Consider the following 22,485-nt stretch of genomic DNA (forward strand, 5'->3'; position numbering starts at 1 on the left):
CCTTTGATTTTCAGCAGTTTCTCACTCAAATCCAGAGGTATTCGGTCAACGTAAAGACATAACCATTTTTAGGGAACAAAAACAACACAGAGTGTCCAAACTGATGAATCACACAGCAAACAGAACATCATAGCTGCACCGCGCTTATCATTTGTCTACTATAATAAACGTAGAAAGCATCTGTAATTAACACACCTTAGCCCACTTAGCACACCTCTGCTACACAGCTACCAGCCTGTCAGTGGAGTTACAGTCTACAGTTATAGTTTACAGGTTGAAAGTAGATTGTGTTCCTTCAAACAAAGGCAGGACAGGGTGGTGCAGAGAAGGAACAGAGCCTACTCTTAAAGCCTCTGTGTCCCTCTTCATGTTGGACGAGTCTGGGCTGAGAGCGCGGTGGAAAAACCTCTGGGTGTGAGAAACGTTCCGTTCAGCAATACAGCACTTGTCTTTGAGAAGTCCAGGCCTAGCCTTCATCGGTGCGAAAAACAAATATCACAGAATACCTGAAAAATGTGCAAGTTACTCAGCGACTCAGAAGATGGCACGAGTGCATATTAATAACTGTCGAGCTGAAGAAGCGTCGTGATTTTTGTATTAATAATGGTAGAATTTGCCCTGTTGATGGAAGCTGACATGTGTGCTTCGATATGTAGCCGAAAAAGTATTTTTGATAATGAGGGAAAGCCTGACACCTCTGACTAGAGTATGCGATTATAGACGTCAGTTAATTAATATAGCAAAATTCTCTCTTTTCTCTTCAGCAGTGCTTCCATGATTCAGTCATGTTTCACAACATGCATCTCAAATGCTGGTACTCTTTGAGTCCTAGCTAATTGTACTAATTAAAAAGATGCTACACAACTGTCTATTCTCATTATGTGACAGATTGTCAGAATTTTCTCTGGATGCTCTTTCTGGGAAATCGGAGAATATTTTATGACCCTGTTGTTGTACTCCTGCCAGTCTTCAATCATAAGTAGAGAAAGTTTTGCCACCTCTGATGTTGCGCTTTGAAATGGGCACAGGGACTCAAAAAAAAGAAAAAGAAAAAAGAAAGCTCAGTATCAAAAAAGCGTAATACACTTCAGACTGATTTGACCAACCAAATGTCTGAACCCCGCTGTGATGAGTCAAGTCACTACGGTAACAGGACAACCTATGGGGCACGCGTGACGCACAACAGCCTAGACAGGATGGAAACCCTTGGATACCCCACCCTGACTCTATTCACTTTTTATGGTCGTTCAGTGACTTTGTTGCCGCAAAGTAACATGTTTCCAGAGGACATCCTGACCTTTGGAAATAAACAAACCGAGTGCCTCGAAGAGTCTGTGTTGTCTTGGAGGGTTTTCCTTTGTTTATTACCAAAGATCTACACAATGGTTTGTGTTCCTTGTTCTGATCCAGTAGGATATTTCCACAGCGCAGTCTCCTGTGGAACACAAAGCGCTAGCCAGGAATATTACTGCAGAGTTTCCTACTTATTTATACCTGCATGGGTCTAAGCCATGGTGCTGTCACGAGAGGACAATATAAAGATAGCCTCGTATTTCTTTTAATATTCTGTCATACTACAAAGAATTTTTAGTCAACAAACCAAGAATCCGATATTTACAAGGACAAGATACTAAGAAGATATACAAAGCAAATAGGCCTTTGTCAGACAGAAGGTCAGACAGCATCACACTGTATTGGCGATCATTTGCAGACGACGGCTTTGACAGGCAAAATCATAATTGTAGACGTACAAATTCAGGTCCAGTTCTGAACTGTGCGTGTGCATAAGTTTGAACTACTCAGACGTACATTGCCATCTGCTGTTGTTAACAGCACAAGGTGTCTATTCATTAGATAATCTAGATTATCCTACAATAAACTAAGTGTGGAGTTCCTAGTTTCTATCTCTTTGTCCGTTTGTCACTTCTTTTCAGTCGAACGAGATCTTCTGTTCTTCCAGCGCAAATTAAAACAGTTTGCACAAATTTTTGTCAGGCTAGTTGATGTAATCTTCCAGGACGAACTTGGGCTTCGTCTGCTTTCTAAGGGTATCATTAGGGTTCGTGTTACCGCGTCCCTTTGTTTTTAAATCAGCCTTGTCAGATCAGTCAAGTCGTGAACCGTTATACTCACTGGGACGTTCTTGAACACTCCCACCAACCAACCAAGGATTCCGTTTGGTCTCCGTTGAATTGTGGGAGTTTATGTAAAACCAAGATGGCCGCGGCCTGTGCCAGATCACTTTGTAAGGTCGGCCGGCTAGCCTTTGAGATTCCGCCATGCCGTTCAACAAATACTTCTCTTCTCGCCACGAGGGTATCTTTGCAAAACACAGGAAGATCTTTTGGGACCGGCGGTGCAGGATTCCGACCCAGACTTTTGCTGACTGCACAGCGACAAGGCAGAGGGCTCTTCGGGTGTGCGTTCTTGCTCGGTAGTGGTCTTGGCTTGTATCACACATTCAAGCTCACTTTTAAGGGTCACTTCGCAGAAGAAGAAGCAAAGGTATGCATAACGAATAAGTCGCTTTGTTAGGTCATGTATTCTTTGCTCTTTTAGTTGTCTATGAGTTCAATTCAGTGATTTATTGGACTAGACATTGACAATAAAATAAACTGGTCTGTTGACTGTGCACAGCTCACCTGCAAGTTCTAAGTAAAACTGATGGCAGGCGGTGTAATTCACAGGACTAGGTGGAAAGTTTGCAGACTTCGGGGTTATTGTATCTTAATGACTTTTAGCTACATGACACAGCTTTTAATGACGTACTGAGGTTCACGTACGCGACCCATGGACACATCCTCTGTTGTACTTTAGGCACCAGGAACAGAGCTAAAATTGACGCTGTACCAGTACAAGACCTGTCCGTTCTGCAGCAAAGTACGTGCGTTTCTGGACTACCATGCCCTTCCCTACGAAATTGTGGAAGTCAACCCGGTCATGCGACAGGAGATCAAGTGGTCCACGTATAGAAAAGTACCTATCCTGATGGTGAATGGAACAGTGGTAAGGCCGTATTCTTGTGTCCTGAAGTTACGTTTGGCATTATTTGTGCTTAGTAAACGTAGAGTGACCCAAACCTTTATCTTTGTCTTCTATTTATCAGCAACTGAACGACTCTTCCGTCATTATCAGTACATTGAAAACCTATCTCATTACCAAGTGAGTATGATATGCTATGCATTGCCGTCAGTTGTTTATGTAATGTGTCAAAAAGGTTAACCAAGTTTCCTTACCCTGCACATTTTTGGTTCGGCCCTGTACTAGCACACCTGATTTAAACAGCCCACTGTATGACAGTTATTTGACCAGTCAGGCGTACCTGTGCAGAACTGAAACAAAAACATGCAAGACCGAGGGCCTTGAGGACAGGATAGAGAAAGACTTCCATTTGCATCCAATCAAACTCTGACTCACGACTGTTACATTCGGTTTTTTTTTGCTTATTTGCGTTTGTGCATCATGTTCTTGAAACACACGGTATCTCTCCGAGTGCTGTGGATAGATTAAACTTACAACCAGGACCAAAGAGGTATAGTTAGCTCTGATTACCCGGCTCCATCTTTACCACATGCCTATGTTCTCTCCACTGGTGACGTTTTATTACTGTGTCGGCGCGCGATCTTGTCGCCTTGACCCGGGGATCCGTTTTTGCAGGGAGAAAACGATCGAACAGATCATTCAGTGTTACCCTGAAATGAAATCGAAGAATGACAGCGGGAAGGAGGTCGTTGAGTTCGGCAACAAGTACTGGGTCATGATCAGCGACGCAGAGGCCGCACAGATTTATCAGGAAAAGGAATCCAGAAAGTAGGTGAACTTCATTTCAAACTCCCTGCAGCAGCGCAGGTGGTATTCCACAATATTTTCCCTCAGCTGGAGGTGAACACTGGTACGAGTGGTTTATTTGTGTGACCTAACTTTTCCTCGTTGGAGGGCATGTACTTTGGAAGGATCATGTGATTTGATGTTTCTTTTGGTATTTAAAAAAAAATGAAATCACGGAACATGTGACACATGATTTCAGGAGACTGACTACTGCTGCAGCATTGCCTCTTATGTTTTTTAACTTTTTTTGTGTGTTTGTTTGTTTGTTTATTTGCTTGCTAGCTGTCTTTTTGTTGTCTAGCATGATTCTTTAATTCTTCGGTCAAATTTATTCTTTCTTCATTCTCAGAGAGGAGATAAAGTGGCGTCGCTGGGCTGATGACTGGTTGGTGCATCTGATCTCCCCCAATGTGTACCGCACGCCAGATGAAGCCTTGGCGTCTTTTGATTACATTGTCCGTGAAGGCAAGTTTGGCACCTTTGAGGGCTTTTTTGCAAAATACGTTGGAGCTGCCGCAATGTGGATCATCTCTAAGAGACTGAAAAACAAGTGGGTGACATTGTTACTCGGTATAAATAGTAGACTCCATCATGTAAGGCTTTGAATGAGTATCTTTATTTGGTCGTTGTGTTTTATTTAGCCTGTTATTGGTAATATACTTGTGTTTGCTTGAGATATCACACGTTATAATTATAGTTATAATTAAAAATGAGTTGTTCTCTGAGCTTAAGGTTAAAGGCCTGGAAGGTGGTGGAAGATTTTGAATCTTTACCATTCTAACTGTACGCTCTTCCATTTTTTTTTTCTCCGCTCTAACACAGACACAATTTACAGGAGGACGTGAGACAAGACTTGTACAAGGCTGTCAATGAATGGGTGGCAGCCATTGGCAAGAAGAGGAAATTTATGGGTGGTGAGAACCCTAACCTAGCAGACTTAGTAAGTTCCTCTGATGGATCTAGAACATTCAGTACATGTAGTTTTATATACTTCGTCCTGTTCTCTTTCTGTTGAATGTTTTGACATTCTGTTATAGGAAAGTTGTAGTTTTAAGAATATACTGGCTTTTCTATGACGGAATCCATGTCCATGTGACTTTATATAGAGTTTTTAACCAAAGTGTATTTATTTAGAGTGGAAAGAAGATGGGTTACACTGTATTCTCTAATGAATTAATAGAACACAATGCCTCTTTGTCTTGCTCCATCACCATAAAAATAGCAACGCTCAGTTGCTATGTATTGTTTACTTTTTGTGTTGTCTTGCACCTTAACCTGTGTATCTCGACTAAAATGCTGGATGATCAAAATGCATGCAGTCCTCCTAAATCTATTTTACTCCTGTTCCTAAAACTGTTCTGGTCCCACCAACTGCACAACCACTGCTAAAAGTTTATGAAAACAGTTTGCTTTTGAATAGAATCTAAGAGACTGTGTTTTCAATGTCAGTCATTAGCAACTAAACAGTGGTGACTAAGGCCAGCTGGCGTAGCACATGTACATTTTGGGCTATAAGATGTCTCTTCCCCAATGGATCACCTTCTTGAGAGATGAGTAATGAGACTTAGATGGTGTGGTCTGCTAACAATGGCTTGTGCTGTTTGTGCATGTATTGAATTCAGCAAGCCTATCTGAACGATTTCTTTTATGCTTCTTTGTCTAGGCTGTGTTTGGTGTTCTGAGGGTCATGGAGGGTCTGCAGGCCTTTGACGACATGATGGAGAACACTAAAGTGAAGAATTGGTACCGACGCATGGAAAAGGCCACGCATCACAAAGAGGCTCCCAACTGAGGCTGCGCTTACGTTGGCGCCGATGCAGAATGCCTAACACGCGTCAGCCTCTCCCAAAACGCAAAGAGCTAATGCCATCAGAATGGTAATGCTTTTGCAAAAAAAAAAAAAAAAAGAAAGAAAAAAGAGGTCATACTGGTGAATTAATAATTGTTCTCCCTCTGAAACTGGTTCATATTTGAGTATATCTGGAGTGTTCTGAGCCATTACCCTGTGACCTCAAGAATGGAGCTTGGTGTCTATTTAATTTGGGGGGGAAAAATGTGCCCAAACAAAAAAAAATATTGTAGATTATATTGATTTTGCTCTTAACGTCGGTTATTTGCTATGCATTTTCAGTGTAGCTTTAATCACATTGTTTTGTTTTTTTTTTCCTGCTACGCTTTCTTTTCTTTGGCGTCATAGGGTCTAAACTAAGCCAAAACATTGTGAGAACAGCGAAAGCGTAACTAACTGTTGATACACTGAGGACTGTTAGAGGGGTCCAGGCTTGGTGAAAACAATCTTAATATTTTGTTGGTCACCGTTACAACCACCACCACCACCACAACAAAGTCTTTGGTTTTGTGCTCATTCTAGCCTATTTTCTGTCCACATTTGCACTTCATACTTACAACGGTTTGAATATTACTGTCAGCAATATTTAGAACTTTCATCTATTGGTATAACAGTCCATATATACAAACAATGACAGGCATTTCATGTATTTTGCCCATATACTTTAAACCATTTCCACTGTGGTACTGTAGACTGTGGCTATGGCTACCTCATTTCACCTTGGCTTTTTCTTTACATCTGAATTTTGGTCTGTGCTCTTGTGCTGAATGTTCACTGGATGTATGGAAGACTTTGCATAAACTGTTTTTTTTGGTAATTTTTTCCTCTAGAGGATGTCATTATTTGGTGGGTGGAAATTCCTTCAAAAAACTTTTCAAAAAGTTTATACTTATGGTTTGGAATTGTGTGTGGTGAGGCAAACTATAGACACCCTTTTATTGGTAGCAGTGTTTCTATCATTTCCATGCAATTGATGATTAATAATGATAAAATCCCAATATGCACACTTGTGACAATGACTAATAAATACAGTAAATCTGATACTCTGGCCTCTGTGTGCATCGATTTATAATAAAACAGATTATAGAGCACATATCTGGTCTCATTGAGACTCCTGTAATAGACTATAAATGCTTATTGTAGTATATGTATGATGAGTTGCTCGAAATATTTTCTTTTTCCTTTTGTGCAGCGCCAGAATTATTGCACCAATTTATTACTTCGGCAGTTTGCCAAATCTCTGATCCTCCTTTTAAATTTCATGACGACGAGCGATTAATGGAATACCTCAGAGGCTGTGCAGCTGTTATGTGGGGGAAATCATGGATGTTGCGAGAGAAACCCTGATGGGATGGAAACGCATCATGTGGTTCCTCCAACAGTTTGGTAGCCAAGGTAACGCGTCCAACCGTACCGGCATGACCTCCCAGAAAATTTTGAATCGGCCAATCAAAAGCTGGGCATTGAGGAGAACAGAGCTGCGTAGCGAAGGCTCGTGAGTACAGTAAATAGTACCACAAAGTATGCTATTTTGGAGTGTCAATTCGGTTGATAACGTATTTTGTTATTACTGAGAACATATGACTCGAGCGATTCACTTTGCCCAAGAGATGGTTGTTCATGGGAAGCTCCTTCAAGCTGCTGAAATGACCAGATAGCTTGGGACGCTGCAAACAGGGCGTAGCTTAAGTGCTTAGCCTGCTAATTTAAAAACCTTACTTTCCTCCACTATCTTATAAAGGGGTCACAATCTCATGGAACATGCACTCGTGAATTTACGTTATGTTCGGCTGATGGGTAACTACTTAGGCATGACAACTGATTAGCCACTCATCGTTATAAATCGGTTTATTGCGAGAGTGGCGATTACATTTGCTGCGAAAGTCCGGAGGAAGTCAGATTACGAACGACACGATTGTACACTAGGAGACCAGTGATGAAAAATCCCTCATCCTCGCCTCCAGTTCACGTTCACGTGCCTGATACTACGCCGGTGCACGTCCATCTCAGGAGGAGTGAGAAGTGCCATGTATGTAATTAAGTGAAAGCCCTAGAGCTATAAGTGACAGGATTCCTTTTATACCGGATTATGAGAAGTAGGCATTTAACTGTGAACAGTAATTCAGTAAATAACCTCTATGACCGCTTCAGCAGAGTAAACGAGATGTGGGAAAACCAAGTGCCACTTCCACAGCGAAGACACGAGCTCCCTGGAGACCTCCCGGAAAGGCTCCAGCACGGAGAGACACTTACAAATGGGAGGTGTGTTCCTACCGCTAAATGACCGTTAGTTTTTATCTTTACATGTGGATGGATCATATAATCAGCCTATGTTTGCTGATATACTTGATTCGTTTGTTTAGGGTTCAACCCATTGTCTGGAGATCACACCTGTAGCTGAGGGTGGCACAACTACATCTCGACTGCAGCTGTCTGATTTATCCAATGAAGAGGATGAAAGAGGGGGGATACATGGCCACATTAGCAAATATGAGAAACAGATTGAGAGCCTCATGTCAGAGGTGGACAGCATGAAGAATGAGGTAATATTCCCTGAAGCTTTTCATTAGACTTGGTCCTGGTCGGGTTTTTAATAAAAAAAATAAATTAAAAAAACCCTTTTACTGAGTCTGTCTTTGTTCTTGGTCTCAGTTTGTTTGTGTTTGGGTGTGTGAACACTTGTGCTTTTCAGGTGAAGTTGAGGAAGAAGCAGGATCAGCTGACGCGCCAGTCACAGCATCTGAGTGCGTGTCAGCTCCTGATTGATGAGCAGGAGGAGGAGCTGATGGGGGCCAGTAAAGGCTTGGAGGTGTCTAGACGCATGAACTCTGACCTCAAACACACTATGGATAGGATACAGGAGGAGACGGAGCCACACAGGTACAGATTTCCTGTCTTTGCTTTTAGTTTAAAGTATATACATTAGGATCAGCTTTGTTTTGATGAAAAATATCTTGAGGTCATCAAAGCAAAGGTTATCTTGACTTAAAGAATCTACTGAATTTTTCAGAGAGACAGGTCATACTCCAGTTAAGGCTCAATGCCAAAGCACCTTAGTAACCTAGCCCAGAACAAAAGTTAAAATGATAAATAAGGTGTTGAAGGTTAAAATGTCTTTCAGTTAAGATATGTGGATTGCTTCCCATTCCTGTTGTCTGATGACTATAGTTTTTTTTCCACTAATCATATTGTATGACTCTCAGATAGCATTTATCGGGAAGATAAGCATCTGAATTCTGTGCTTAATGTCTTATATGTAAGTAAAATTACGAAGTAGAGACCTTAAATATCAACAAATACCTCCAAATACCTATTTTGTCTTTTAAATGTCCTGTGTGTTTGACAACTTGTGATGAGTTTCTGAGAGGCCTTAATAAAATATTAATCTTATTTAGGTCTGATAGGTCATTACTCTCATACTAGTTACATCATCAGCTTTGTCTCTGACGTGCTGTGGTTCCTAATGGCTGTTCTGAGATCAGCGTTAACTTGGATGCCACAATAACTGCTGTGTGTTAGCAGGCCTGGGGCTGGACCTCTGGAGCCTGAAATAGAGACTTTGCTGAGGAAACTTGTTGAGGCGGAGATAGACGGACAGGCAGTAGCCAAGCAGGTGTCAACCCTTAGGGAGACCATGGAAAAAGTGAGGAAGGTAAGACATACTTCCATATACCTTTTAAAGAGAGTTTTACGGCGAGTCCTTTACATTAACAGTGATGGATTTATAAAAGCCAGTACATTGCTTCACTGCCCATTTTCAATACAGATATGAGTTGATTAGTAATTCTTGTATCATAAGAAAATGCCCCTTTTCATTATCTCCAGACATAGGAAAAAGCTGTCTAAAAGATGTTGTTTTTGAAATAATGCATATTTAAGAAATGGACCACTCCATATGATCAGTGCATTAGGTTTCTATTCTTTGTTATTCTGTGGGCCTGTGTAGGACAAGAAGACGTCTAAAGCAGACTCTTCCACGCTGGGGCGACACCATGAGGTGCTGGTGCAGAAGCTGGAAGCGTTTGACAACACCAACCGTACCCTCCGTCAGCTGCTGAGGGAACAGCACGGACGAGAGGTACCGCACGATTAAATGCATGATCTAATGAATCACTGATTAGATGATCAAATAGTAAGTCCTGGGTTCAAATCCAGGTCTCTGTGGTGTTTCCAGTTTGGAATGACATCCACACAAACACAGTCGGCGGTGTTCACGTGTGGGAAGCCACTAGGCGATCGAATCCCTGTTGCTGTAACCGTGTCTCCCGTTAATTGGCCGGGTGACCAGCTTAGCAGAGGCTGTATCATGGAAGCCTAGTGTGAACCTCAACGTGTGTTATGGCTTCCCAGAGAAACAAGTGGTTGGTGACTCCACGTGTTGGAGGGAACATGTGACCCTCTGTGACCCTCTTTGGCTAGTGTTGGAGGTTGTGCAGACAGCAGGGAATCATGGGAATTGACCACTACCAAATTGGGAGTTTAAAAAAAAAAAGGATGAAATGCCAAACAAATAGAGTGTTGTATTAGTGCACGTTGTAGCCCATTTGTCGTGATTTTTAGTGATAGCTTCGAATGTTTTCATGCTTGCATCGTCAGACAGATGCTCTGAGGAGATCCGACGAAAGGGAGGTTCTTCTGAGGAAACTGGCTGATTCTGAAGCCGAGAAACGGGTAGATAACTTTCGCACCCTTAACCTCAAAACGCTTCTTTCTCTGTCTGCTCTCTGCCACACGTAAACTGTTCTGTATCTTAAAACTCAGCATTGTCTCTTTGAGGCGAATCCTTTTTTTATTTATTTTTTTTTTTTAGTCTCACCTCTTGCATGGACCTCTTTCTCTCCCTTCTGTTCCTTAGCGACTTGAAGCAAAACTCAGTAACAAAGCGAAAGAAGCCAGTGAACTGGCGGTGAATTTGGAATCAGAGAAGGTATTATCTTTTTAAACATACAGCATTCCATTAGCATGATTGCTATTATTCGTTTAAACTGAACGCTGACCTGCTATGGCTATCTTCATGTTTTCTCCCTTTATACTTAACCCAGTGTACTGATGTCTTCATATAAAGGCAGATTAAACGTTTACAATTCAGTTTCGTATCGTATATGTTATTATGTATCTCAGGACCTGTAACTCTAATTGTGAGTCTCTCTCTCTCTCTCTCTCTCTCTCTGGGCAGGATCAGGCACAGACTGTTGGAGAGCTGTCTAAAGCCCTGGAGTCCACTCATGTTCACCTGCAGAGGCAGCTACAGAACAAAGAAGCAGAAAACAATCGTCTTGGCACTCAGATTGAAGTAGGAACCATTTGCTAAAACTATGCATAACAACCGTATAAATGTTTTTATGCTCAGTGTAATTCACAAATTCATTGCTGATTTGATTTCATTTGCATTATCACTCTCGCATGACATGTTATTATATTACATTTGCGATAGGTAATATATATTTCTTTTTATATTACTCGGCATAACTTATCACGAGTAGCACAGAATATTCTGGACGTCTAATTAGTCTCTCAGCTGTTTTTTCAACAATGAGCTCTCAGTAGACGAGCCCTCTAATGACTGCTCTCTCTTTCTTCTCCCAGAGGATGGAGGGCACGCTGCAGCGGCAGCAGCAGGAGATCCAGAGTCTGCTTGAGCAGATGAGAGAGCTGAAAGGGCGCTGTGAAATGGACCGAGAGACACAGAAACAGGCCACGCACACTCACAAACAAAGAGCCCAACAAAGCCAGGAAACAGCGACACAACTCTCAGCCCAGTTGCTGGAGAAGGTGGGAACAATTCCCGGGAAAAGAGCTATGATTTTATGGCCATAGGAGAGTGTAACTACAGCATCCTTTAAGGAGATTGTTAATTATGCAGTATTTCTCCACTGGACTGAGTCTATAGAGTGGAGATGACAGAAGTAGGAAGTGCCCTCTGAGATATATTAATGTGTATTATTTTATATAGTTACATCAACTGCATAACGGTTGTGTTTGGATTGTTTCATTCAGAACGTCCAGCTGTAATCTAGTTTGTCAAAGACTGCTTTTATTGTCATTTCCACATATGCATGACTCACACATACAGGGGAACGGGATTTCGTAACACAAGGACCACAGTGCCACATAAAACAAATAACAAACAAATACCACATAAAACAATAAATAACGCACAATAAATACTGAGGACAAAAAAAAAAAAAAGAAGAAATGTTGAGTAATAAATATGACACAGAGAGTACTGAGTAAAAGAAAGTACTGAGTAAAGAGTAAAAACTTCTACAACATGCAATATTTTAAAAATGCTGCTATCATTCTGCGACTGTCCCAGGAGACACAGCTGTCTGAAGCTCTCCTGACAGCAGAAAACCTGCGGCAGCGTCATGCCAAACAGGTGAAGGAAAAGAACCAGCTGGAGCTCGAGATAACCACCCTCAACAAGTAAGTGACCGACGAACGCTTATCCGCTCCTTCAAATACTCCCACGGGTCCTTAATGAATGAGGCTGGCTGTCGACTGCGCTAACTGCGGTCTGTCTGCGCAGTCGGCTGACCGAAATGAGCGATGAGCTGCGCGGCGCGGAGGAGAAGGCCCGTGCGGAGAGGGAGGGGCTCCTGGACCGCGTGCACCGCCTCACGTCGGAGACAACATCGACCAGACTGGAGAACCAGCGACTCCAGGTCGTTTTTTTTTTTAACACCGAAAACAAGTTTTATGGACGAGCAGAAAAGGGCGGTTGCAATTCCCGTGATTTTTGTCAAGTCGCTTTTAATTTGATGTTGCTGTCGTTTAATCGCTGTTTGTATAGTGTCTGGTTTGTATCTCTCTTTCATATAACATTTTTTGTTTTTACTCCCCATCTTGTAGACAACACTGTCTGCTACAGAGGAGAGACTAGCATTGTCTCACTCTGAAATCCAGCAGCTGAAGAAGTCAGTGAAAGACTTTGAGAATCTTGTTGAAGGCTACAAAAGTCAGGTATGGCCTTTGAACACTCTCTGGTTTTGCATAGCACCACAAGGCTGTGCTACTATGTAACAATTCTAGTCAAAGCCATGAAAATACATGCATTTCAATGTAAATGGGTTACACCCAAGAATATAATTCAATTTTTCACAGTTTTTTTCCCCACAGTGCAACATCTGAATATGTGCAATGTCAAAACTTTTATGCATGTACCCCTTTCATTTACACATTCCGGTTTGTGAGGTTAATTATTATTAGTGATTTTATTGCTATGGGGTCAGAGGTATTTATATGCTTTAGAAATACTTCATTAATGCTACATTAGTTTCTTAGTGCTGTGTGACAGATTTTCTGTGGAAGCAGTAGAATCCTTACTGTTTGTTTTGACCTTTTGTCTGGGATCCAAAGCTTCATAAGACGCGTCTGGAGTCGGAGGAGTACTGTCTGAGGTTGGAGATGTCCGAGAAGGAGACGCGCAGCTTACAGACCGAGCTGGAGCGGGAGGCAGAACAGGTCCGTAAACAGCTGCTGGGTCGGGTGAAGGAGTTGGAGAACCTTCCAGAAACTCTTAAACGTGCTGAAGAGCAGCTGGCCAAGGCCAGGGAACAGAATCATTTATTGGAGAGGAGAAATGCTGAGCAAAGCAGAATATTGTCAGAGCTCAGACTTCAGGTATTGTACAAAACACACACACACACACACTCAACCACATGGAGCTTATCAGTGATAGGTCTAACACAAAAGTGGCAGTTGGTGCTTTATCATTAAGATATCAAGTCCATACTTGCTGTGAGAGATAATAGTGAGGACAGGTGAATCTCATTAGCTTCAGTACAGTCTGGGGTTACAAGGCCATGCTTCACCAAGCATACACCAGGTTTAAATAAAGTTTCAAAAAGACTTTCACACATAGAAAATCCACTGTTTGAGCTGCATGTCTGTACAAGTAATTATATATAATTACATTTGCATGTATGTATGCTTGTATGTATGTGTGCGCAGGTGGAGGAGCAGGGCAGTAAAGTGGAGACGTTGCAGGAGAAGAACCTGTTAGTGCTGGAGGAGAATAAACAGCTGAAATGCAGCATGGAGAGCACAGAGAGGTCAGTCTGGTCATCACTGAATGTATTTTACAGAACTGACCCTCACTTCGTTCTCGCTCAGTTATCATCAAATGGACCACGGAATTTTATATTTGTCTTTTTTTTTCTAAATACACACGAGATAATCGTGTCTGTGCTTCATCGCTTTTCTGAAATCAGTCAGATCGTGTCTGTTGTCAAATTGTTTGCTGAAATGATCCACAAATGTTGAGAAATGGGTCCACAAATGTTGAGAAACGTGTGTATGCGCGTGAAAACTGGATTACTGCAACTGATATGAAAATATTAGCTTTTGATAGTCTGAGTGTTTTATATTTCATCACACAAGGAGACTTTACTTCTGAAATGAACGTTGTGATTTGTGAACTAGATTTTAATGATCAGATTGCTCTGCACACACAGGAAGCTGGAGGACACAAACGCCCAAAACCGAGATCTGCTCCAGGTCATTGCCAAGCGTGAGGAGATGATTCATAACACTCAGCTCCGTCTGGAGGAGAAATCTCGTGAGTGTGACCGACTCACCAGACAAGTGGACAAAGCTCGGGAGGAGGCGCAAAGACAGGTTTGTTTGTTGTTTTTTTTTTTTTAACTTTCACATCTACACAAGCACTGCGGACTCAGTGCCGTCAGCCTGTAGTGATAACCGAGTGTCTTTCTCAAACCTAAAGCCATAAAAAAAAATTCCAATTCTGTTTGTCATCAGCTCACCATTTAAAACCAGCAAGTGAAAGAAAGAATGTATTCCGAATAATCTGGCATGCACATTACAGCATGGATGTGTGAGAATGAAATATTTGTGACTGTTGTGATCAGGTGGAAGAGAGTCTGGACCGGGCCTTTTCCAAAGAGCGCTCGACCCAGTCCAAAGCTCTGGATCTGGAGACTCAACTGAACCTGGCCAAAATGGAACTAAACCAGCTGAAGAGGAACAAGGAGGATGTGAGCAGATACCTTAACTCTCCTTACTTCTGCAGCACCCACTCTCTTCCAACATTAAGCCATTCAAATCTAATTAGATTAGAGCCCGCTGTTGGAGTCATAGTTTGATTACAGTCTTTTAAATGGAGTGAAAAACAACTAAGTGTCCCATAAAGCTTCACAAGACGTCTTAGAGGTGGTGATGTCATGTTTTCCCTCTTCATTCATAAATCATTAAGTCTCGATGGAGCCTGTGCATTTCTGTGGTTATGTGTTAGGAATGTAATTACAGTTAAAACTTATCCATATGATACGTTTTGTGTTTATGGTGTTTCCTCAGATGGAACGGCGGTTTCAGACTAAACTTCAAGACATGAAGAACAAACTGGAGCAGTCTGATAGCTCCAACCGCAGTCTGCAGAATTATGTGCACTACCTCAAAGCATCTTATGCTAATGTGTTCGGAGATTCTGCACTAACAAGTTCATTACACACACACATTTAAAAGGACTAAGATCCATTTTCCGGACAATAAAGCACCCAGTTTGCTCCAGGTGAAAGTTTTAGTTGCTGAACTATCTATTGTAGAATAAACTTTCTTTTTATGGAATTCTGACATTTTGCCAATGAAGTTAATTTGTTATAACTTCATACTGATTCTTGTGATTAATTTATACATGTTTGTTATATCAAAAAGTATCTATGTGACAATTTATAAAAGTTAGTACAGTCAGAGTATTTCTACCTCTGTCTGCAGAGATGTTGAAAATATACTGGTATAATCATACTCACAGTAATAATGTAAGAGCACTATTTGTGTTTTTTTTTTTTCTTGTCTGTTTCTTTTCTGATTTAACTGTTATATACAATAAAAACGAATCCATCAAAAATATTTTCATGTTATTTTCAAATGTTAAGGTTTTGTTGCAGTATTACTCCATTTTGGGGCACATTTCTGTGCAAGACTAATTTTATCCATTTCGAGTAAAAGGCGTGAAGAGTGGTCTTAAATTTAAGTTGATTTAATTGAATTCACAAAAGCATTTGGAAATATTATAAGAATGATTTTTAAGACGGAATTTTTAGATATTAATCTACGATGAAGTTTGTCAAATATTAAGTTGTAATGTGAGTTACTAAGTCGTTACTATCCGTAGTTCTGCAATATTCAGACCTAACTGCGAGAAATTCAAACGAAAATCTGAGATAGCAGATCGTAATTTAGCGTTTTGGCACAGTAATTTCGAGATACCAGAAGGATCTGCTTCGCTTGCTCTTTTCACTGGCGAATATAACAATCTGCAAATACCGTGTGATTAGGACACAACGTTGTGAAAATATGCAAATCTGACCGGAAGTGAAGTACTGCGTCGCACAGTGGAATTCACCTATCAGATTTCTCCAATTCAACCTTTGCATGTAAACCAAACCGAACTTGTTAGATGTTTACGCCGAAATGCCTGCGGAAAGCATACGATGGGATACTATAGAAGCCTTGAAAAACTCACCAAAAGGAAAACTCCATTACTACACAGACTGGGTTGAAAATGGGGAGGTAATGATCGCAGCTCCAAAACTCAAATTTAAAAAAGGCTTTCGCATTTAGCACTTCTATGAAGTATTAGCACGCTAGCTCGCTAGCCGGCAACATGAAATGAAGAGTACATGGTGCCATTATTTTACTGCGCCTGCTGAAATTACTGTACAACACAGTCACATAGTTGCTGATATCAAATGTTGTTTGTTTTACGTTTCTTAATGAACCCTATAGTAACTTAATATTCCATTCCATAGCAGTGTGGTGGGTATTAGGTAAGTTTATAGGGCACCGGTGAGACTAGCCACCATTAGCAAACTTTCTTCCATAACGCAAGTTAGCGTTATGGGATATTCGAAATTCATGTGTTCAATACGTGTGTTATGAACATAGGTACGTCTTGTAACGCGATCTGTTTGTCCACAGGATATTTTAGGAGGATGTAACGAGACGCCAAGCCTTTCCCCGTTGTCGGGGCTTATCCTAAAGAAACAGAACCTTCGGCCTCAGCTGAATGTCCGCACACTGGGCAGCCCCTCTCGGGATACAAGCCCATGCCTCTCTGAAGATGCTCATATCTCCAGCTCGGTTCCAACCAGCCCCCACAAAACCTCCACAGCACTGCTGTCTGCTCCCAGCTCCTCACCACCAGTCACCAGCACAGAGCAGGATGAGGAGCATGTAAGAGCCTTTGACTCAGCAGTTTGGTGTTGTTTACATACACATGTATTCATCTGGTAGACGCTTTTATCCAAAGTGACCTTCAAGACAGGCAGAATACAAACCAAGCACACAGTCGTAAAGAGCTGTCTGTTGCATAAGTGCCACCTCAGTTCAGTATTAGACCAGATACAAATGCAAGAATGTTGACTGTATTGTGACGTGACATGTATTATTTTGTCTTTACATGCAAACTCAGTTTCCTGTTCCATACTATTTGTACTGATTCATCACGATAGGCATTGTTATTACTCTGTGACAAGTGTAAGCACCTGCGGCAGTTTGCTTTTCTGTAATGTTGCGTCTCTGCTTGTTCGCGTTTGTAGCAGGTGGTCGAAGTGGATGAGGAGGATTTTAGCGACACTGAAGCCCTCAGCCCTGTTCCAAGTCTCTCTCCACCCCCCACCATCTCCCTGCTGTCTCCCAGAGCTACTCAGATGGCCGGGTGCATCCGCATCTGCGAGGAGCGACACAGGGCTAAAGCTAAGGTACTGATTATCATGTAACATATATACATTAACAAGTGACTTACGGGTTGCCTTTCCCTCGTGTTATGTTTGTGCCCCCTTTGCATGGCATTCTGAGCAGTGGTGGGCATTGTCTCCACTGAAAGCCAGCCAATCACAGAGTGTTGAGACCGTGTCTTGTCTCTTGTTGGTACAGGCAGAGCTGAGCCTGAGACAGGAACTTCAAGAGCGTCTGGTTGCCACGGTAGCGAGCCGAGAATCAGAGCAGCTGAAACGCTTTGAGGAGTTCATGGAGCTTAAACAGAGACAGGAGTACCAGACTATGAGGGATATGATGGAAAAGGAGTAAGTATTCTCCTCTTAATTTTCTCAGTCACCTCCACATGAGTGGCAGTGTTAGTATGGGGCCATGGATGTGTAAAGTCTGGAACATATTATTATATAATGACATCGATGCTTGAATAACTTATGTTGAATGTTCCTCTTTTTAAAGAACCCAAGAGAGTCTTGGCCGCCAGGAAAAGCTAAAGGAAGAACACAGGCACAGAATGAAGGTATTCATCTCAACTAAACCTTGTTTGGGACTGCTTTTCATCGTCTACTTTAAATCCTCATGCTCTGTTTTTAGCCTGTGTGTAAAGCCTTTGTGATGTGTCAGCCCTCCTCTCATTATATTGTTGTTGTTCTCAGATATTAAACCTTCGTTTGCGTGAAGCAGAGCAGCAGCGTTTGCGTGAGGCAGAGCTGGAAAAACAGAGGCAGTTGGAGGGCAGAGAGAGGTTACGAACCCTGAACGCCATTCAGGAGAAACTGCTGCAGCTCAACCAGCAGCTGGAATCAGGGGCCACCCTCGATCACGCCTCCTACATCACCCGCGGCAACCAGCTATGCTCTCTGGTGTCTGAGGTGGTACGAACCACAGCAGAGGTCAGCGTGGGCTCTTAGTTAAACTACCCCAATTCACACATTTTTTTTGTCTGATATTTTAAACGAGGTCGCACTGTTAAATGTCTTCCCGCAATCAAAAAACGGTCGCGTGCTAAATTGCTATTTAACTGGCTAAATTAGTCATTTTGCTTTCTTACTATGTAAGAGGAGAGGAAGAATTTAGAAAGTGTCAGTAGAGCTGTCAGGGTGAATATTTATGGATTTGGGTAATTGAACCATGTGTTGTGTGTACAGGGAGACTTTCCCAGTGTGGAGGACGTGACCGTGGCTGAAAGAGCGCTACATGACATGAAGGCGCTGGTTGGTGCCATGGAGGAGGAGAAAGCTCAGCTTGAGGAGAGGAGAAAGAAAGAAGAGGCGGAGGAAGAGGACAGAAAGAAACAGGCCGAGCTGAAGGCCCAGGAGGAGGAGCAGAAGAAGGCGGCTGCGGCCTCCGCCAAAGAGAAAGCCCGAAAACAAGGTACCGGCGATGAAGGCAGAGATGTTACACGGCATGGATCCAGTCATATAGATATAGAATATAGTCGCTCAGTAGATATCTTGTCACGTAGAATTTTATAGATAACTTACGTGGTCTGAGAATGTAGGCTCAAGTTATATTGCAAATAAACGATGGTAAGACTTTTTAAATTGCTTCTCTGTTCTCTAGGCCTGCAGACCAGCGCTGATGATAGCACCCTCTCATGGTACAAAGAGTTACAGGACTCAGCCAACCAGTGTGCACAGGCATTTGAGGATCTAAATAGCACTAAGGATATGCAGGTTGGCTGCGTGACATGAAGTTTTAATACAAAAAAAAATATGAAAGTTCTTCACCGTTCCTTAATTTTACTTTAAGGAATTTTACTTTTCATATAAAAGTTGAAACGTTTCCCGGGCCAGTTTTTAAAAAGGCTGTGCGTTTGGCCGTAGGTGAAGAAACTGCGAATGGAACTTCAAAAGGCCGCCACCATCCCCGTGAGTCAGATTTCCAGCATTTCAGGTGAGTTTGTGCAGTTCTCTAAGAGATATGAGGCCTTTTGTTATTTTAAACGACGACCTTAAGGTGCGAGATAAATACTTAAAGGTCGAGTCATTTTCACCGTCTTACTTCATGCACATTCTTTGTGTTCTCCTGGGATTAAGGCTCTAAACTGAGAGAGATCTTTGATAAGATCGACAAGCTGTTATCAGCGCGACCTGTAGTCTCAGGCGGGAAGACGGTATCCACAACCCAGCACCCGAGCGCGCATGAATTTGTCTGCTACAAACTGGCTGAAAAGTTTGTGGTGAGTTAATATGTTGCTCCAGCTGGCAAGAGTTGCCATTTTGCACTTTTGTAGTGTACACATCACGTAAAAAAACAAAACAAAAAAAACCTCCCGTGTAAATGTATGTCCTCAGAAACAAGGAGAAGAGGAGGTAGCGTCCCATCACGAAGCGGCATTTCCCATTGCCGTGGTGGCTGCCGGGATTTGGGAGCTCCACCCTAAAGTGGGCGACCTGATTCTGGCTCACCTTCACAAGAAGTGCCCTTACGCTGTTCCCCATTACCCACCCATGAAGGACGGCACTTCCATGGAAGACTATCAGAGGTGAAGATACAGCGCGAAAACCGTGCTCGTTCCTCTTACGTTTTTTCCCATTGAGAGAGCGAATAAGATACCGATTGTTCCCTCTCCCTAAGGATCCTGGGATACCGGGTGGAGGACTCGGGGGTAGAGGAGCAGGACAGTTTCCTGAAGAGGATGTCTGGGATGATCCGCCTCTACGCTGCCATTATCCAGCTGAGGTGGCCGTACGGCAATAAAAATACGGTACGGTTTATTGTCGCACGTCTTTTCTCGTTTACGTTTTCCGCTTGCATACGACGTCCACGCTGTACCGTTGCCGTAGATGAGCGAGATGAACCCGCGAGTGGTTTGTCATATCTTTAATTTTTTCCTCTCTCTCTCTCTCTTTCTTTATTTTCCTCTTTCAGCCTGATCCTCATGGACTGAACCATGGCTGGCGTTGGTTGGCCCAGATGTTGAACATGGAACCACTGGCTGATATCACGGCCACGCTTTTGTTTGACTTCCTCGAAGTATGCTCTGACTTTGCGCCGCAAAGTGCACTGCATACGCAGTGCATTTATATACATGCTAGATTTATAGGCAAGCCAAACACGAATAGAGCTCAGATCACTACTGAATGGTAATACTGAATGATGTTAAACAGTTTCTTGTGGAAGCATATTCTTATCACTCCCATAACATTCTCTCTTAACAACTCTAAGGTTTGTGGACACGCCCTTATGAAACAGTATCAAAGCCAATTCTGGAAACTTCTCTTACTCATTAAGGAGGAATACTTTCCCAGGTACCACACACGCATCCTGTCTCATCCAGATAATTAAATATAGGCCTTTGCTGTGTTTGTTGTCGTTTGCTATGAGATGACCATCTGAAGCTAAAATGAGCGATTAACACTGTCAGAGATTCTCCCCTTGCCAGTTATGCCAGGATTAGGCACCAACTGCCAGTTTAATAGGGTTAATAATTTTCACTACCAGGTTGTCATTTTACATATGTTTATAAATGGAGCCACCCTCAGTGCATTGAACTTGCGATGTTCTTATTCTCTCAGGATCGAGGCTATAACCAGCACTGGACAGATGGGCGCCGTTATTAGACTTAAACAGTTTCTTGAGGTGAGTTGACTTCCAAGCATATTTCCCTGCACAGACCAGTTAACAAGTTTTTACATTTATAGTCAATACCTGAAGCCAAAATGATCTTATGCCACTTTACAAATGTGATCTTTCTCTTTCGTTTGCAGAAGTGTTTGAGAACAAAGCAGATATCTCCTCCTGAGGGGCACCTCACGTCCGCTTTTTGGGGATCCTAGCCGGATGGAGACCGTACCCCTCAATCAAGAAACCTTCCTATCAAATGCATGAAATATTCCCTCTGAGGCTGCCCATATTTACCCATTGATAATTGCATGAGCTCCATAAATACACTGTTGGGCAGATAGTGGTTCTCAGTATCTGCAATGAATTAGCTGCTATGCCTAATTACATCCATTCGTAAGAGGTCAAACTAAATTATGCACTTCGATTGGCTGTATGTGAAATGGATTTGGTCCCACCCAGACATTGCTGTTTGATAACGTGCAAAGCCAGGATCTGTATTCGATGGCTCTCTAGGGATGTCGGGGTGAAAAATGTTGCCAACTTTTTTTTTGCCTTGTGTTTCTCAGAATACTTGGAATCTTTTAGTTTCTGTGTGACATGCTACATTGGTATTGCCGGAAAATGTTCAAGGAGTACAACTAGGATTTATATTGTATTGGATGTCATGTCCAGCGTGTGAAACCTTGTTGTTGCATCTTGCATTTCCATGCCAGTGTAACCACTGACAGTTTTTTTTATTTAAGTGCCAAACTGCTGAGCCTAATCATGACGTCCCCCTTTCTAAGAGTTTTGAAGGGATTGTCATTTGGATGATGGAATGTAATCTTATCTGTCTATTCAGAAATGAACTGTACATTCAGTTGTATATTTATGATTTTATATGGAATTCGAATTAAACATATTCTCTAAGCATAGATCAGGCTTTCAGTTTGTTATTCTGCGAACTGTACCGAACGGCATCGCTGGTCATACAGTGAATACAGTACCAGCCTCCAGTCTGTGGGTGGCAGTATATTGTCCTGAGGTGCAACTGTAGCTTGAGGTATTGTTATAGCCATGTCTACGGTAGCAAAACACTCTTTAAAGATATCTGAGGAATAATGCTTGTGTAATCTTGATGGAAATATCTTGCCATCTGTCTGAAATCATGTGGTATCTACCTAAAAGGCATGTAGAACATGTTACTTTTCTATTCCACTCAGAAGAGCTGGCCAACGCCATAGAAGCGTCGACACATTGGTGGCGCGCGCACGAAGTCAGCTCTGCCCGGCTTGTTTCCTGTTAGCTGGATAGAGCGCGAGGCAAAAACGTCACTTCATGCGTATTTCTTTTGCAGGTGACCATATTTCAGTCTTATTAAACCGTAATGTTTAGCTGGAATAGAAGTCTGAAGCTGAGACACCCACAGGACAGGATGCAAGTCCTTTTCTGGAGCATTTCGTTTTTATTATTGCCTTATATTCACATTTGCCAGACTTGTTCGAACTCAGACAGCACAGACTTGC

At 42.2% G+C, this 22,485-nt stretch overlaps 3 protein-coding genes across 4 annotated transcripts; all 3 read left to right on the plus strand.

Moving 5' to 3' along the window:
- Positions 1-2,217: 2,217 nt before the first annotated feature.
- Positions 2,218-6,681, plus strand: ptgesl (prostaglandin E synthase 2-like). The gene is made up of 7 exons (XM_030773722.1): positions 2,218-2,505; positions 2,818-3,006; positions 3,107-3,162; positions 3,658-3,810; positions 4,178-4,378; positions 4,651-4,768; positions 5,492-6,681. The coding sequence occupies exons 1-7, from the start codon at positions 2,218-2,220 to the stop codon at positions 5,618-5,620; spliced, it is 1,134 nt and encodes a 377-aa protein (XP_030629582.1). The 3' UTR covers positions 5,621-6,681.
- Positions 6,682-7,613: 932 nt separating this feature from the next.
- Positions 7,614-15,157, plus strand: odf2b (outer dense fiber of sperm tails 2b). Its single transcript, XM_030785481.1, has 18 exons — positions 7,614-7,706; positions 7,832-7,939; positions 8,041-8,220; positions 8,370-8,557; positions 9,200-9,329; positions 9,624-9,755; positions 10,274-10,348; positions 10,533-10,604; positions 10,854-10,970; positions 11,264-11,449; positions 11,994-12,103; positions 12,207-12,342; positions 12,530-12,640; positions 13,037-13,300; positions 13,631-13,731; positions 14,134-14,296; positions 14,548-14,673; positions 14,993-15,157. The coding sequence occupies exons 1-18, from the start codon at positions 7,614-7,616 to the stop codon at positions 15,155-15,157; spliced, it is 2,457 nt and encodes an 818-aa protein (XP_030641341.1).
- A 936-nt stretch (positions 15,158-16,093) lies between these two features.
- On the plus strand, positions 16,094-21,736 carry gle1 (GLE1 RNA export mediator). Of its 2 annotated transcripts, none has more exons than XM_030779087.1 (16): positions 16,094-16,207; positions 16,616-16,870; positions 17,236-17,397; positions 17,573-17,721; positions 17,870-17,930; positions 18,067-18,303; positions 18,559-18,784; positions 18,974-19,086; positions 19,237-19,306; positions 19,450-19,592; positions 19,708-19,898; positions 19,991-20,120; positions 20,285-20,389; positions 20,582-20,664; positions 20,932-20,995; positions 21,124-21,736. In XM_030779087.1, exons 1-16 carry the CDS (start codon positions 16,109-16,111, stop codon positions 21,190-21,192), a joined length of 2,157 nt encoding a protein of 718 aa, XP_030634947.1. In that variant the 5' UTR covers positions 16,094-16,108; the 3' UTR covers positions 21,193-21,736. The 2 variants fall into 2 exon arrangements, with proteins under 2 accessions (XP_030634947.1, XP_030634940.1); XM_030779080.1 differs by having other exon boundaries at positions 16,109-16,207; positions 17,239-17,397.
- Positions 21,737-22,485: the final 749 nt, after the last annotated feature.

The sequence above is a fragment of the Chanos chanos genome, chromosome 1, assembly GCF_902362185.1.
Source record: "Chanos chanos chromosome 1, fChaCha1.1, whole genome shotgun sequence".
Classification (NCBI taxonomy): domain Eukaryota; kingdom Metazoa; phylum Chordata; class Actinopteri; order Gonorynchiformes; family Chanidae; genus Chanos; species Chanos chanos.

What these genes read in the sequence shown, in the direction of transcription:
- odf2b (XM_030785481.1), top strand. Translation starts at nt 7,614, where the DNA reads ATGAAAAATCCCTCATCCTCGCCTCCAGTTCACGTTCACGTGCCTGAT. An exon ending in GGAGGAGTGAGAAGTGCCAT is followed by an intron (nt 7,707 to 7,831) that starts GTATGTAATTAA and finishes CCGCTTCAGCAG; the next exon opens with AGTAAACGAGATGTGGGAAA. An exon ending in ATTCTGAAGCCGAGAAACGG is followed by an intron (nt 10,349 to 10,532) that starts GTAGATAACTTT and finishes TCTGTTCCTTAG; the next exon opens with CGACTTGAAGCAAAACTCAG.
- ptgesl (XM_030773722.1), top strand. Translation starts at nt 2,218, where the DNA reads ATGGCCGCGGCCTGTGCCAGATCACTTTGTAAGGTCGGCCGGCTAGCC. An exon ending in TCGCAGAAGAAGAAGCAAAG is followed by an intron (nt 2,506 to 2,817) that starts GTATGCATAACG and finishes GTTGTACTTTAG; the next exon opens with GCACCAGGAACAGAGCTAAA. An exon ending in AAAACCTATCTCATTACCAA is followed by an intron (nt 3,163 to 3,657) that starts GTGAGTATGATA and finishes CCGTTTTTGCAG; the next exon opens with GGAGAAAACGATCGAACAGA.
- gle1 (XM_030779087.1), top strand. Translation starts at nt 16,109, where the DNA reads ATGCCTGCGGAAAGCATACGATGGGATACTATAGAAGCCTTGAAAAAC. An exon ending in AGAGAAAGCCCGAAAACAAG is followed by an intron (nt 18,785 to 18,973) that starts GTACCGGCGATG and finishes TCTGTTCTCTAG; the next exon opens with GCCTGCAGACCAGCGCTGAT. An exon ending in ATAGCACTAAGGATATGCAG is followed by an intron (nt 19,087 to 19,236) that starts GTTGGCTGCGTG and finishes GTTTGGCCGTAG; the next exon opens with GTGAAGAAACTGCGAATGGA.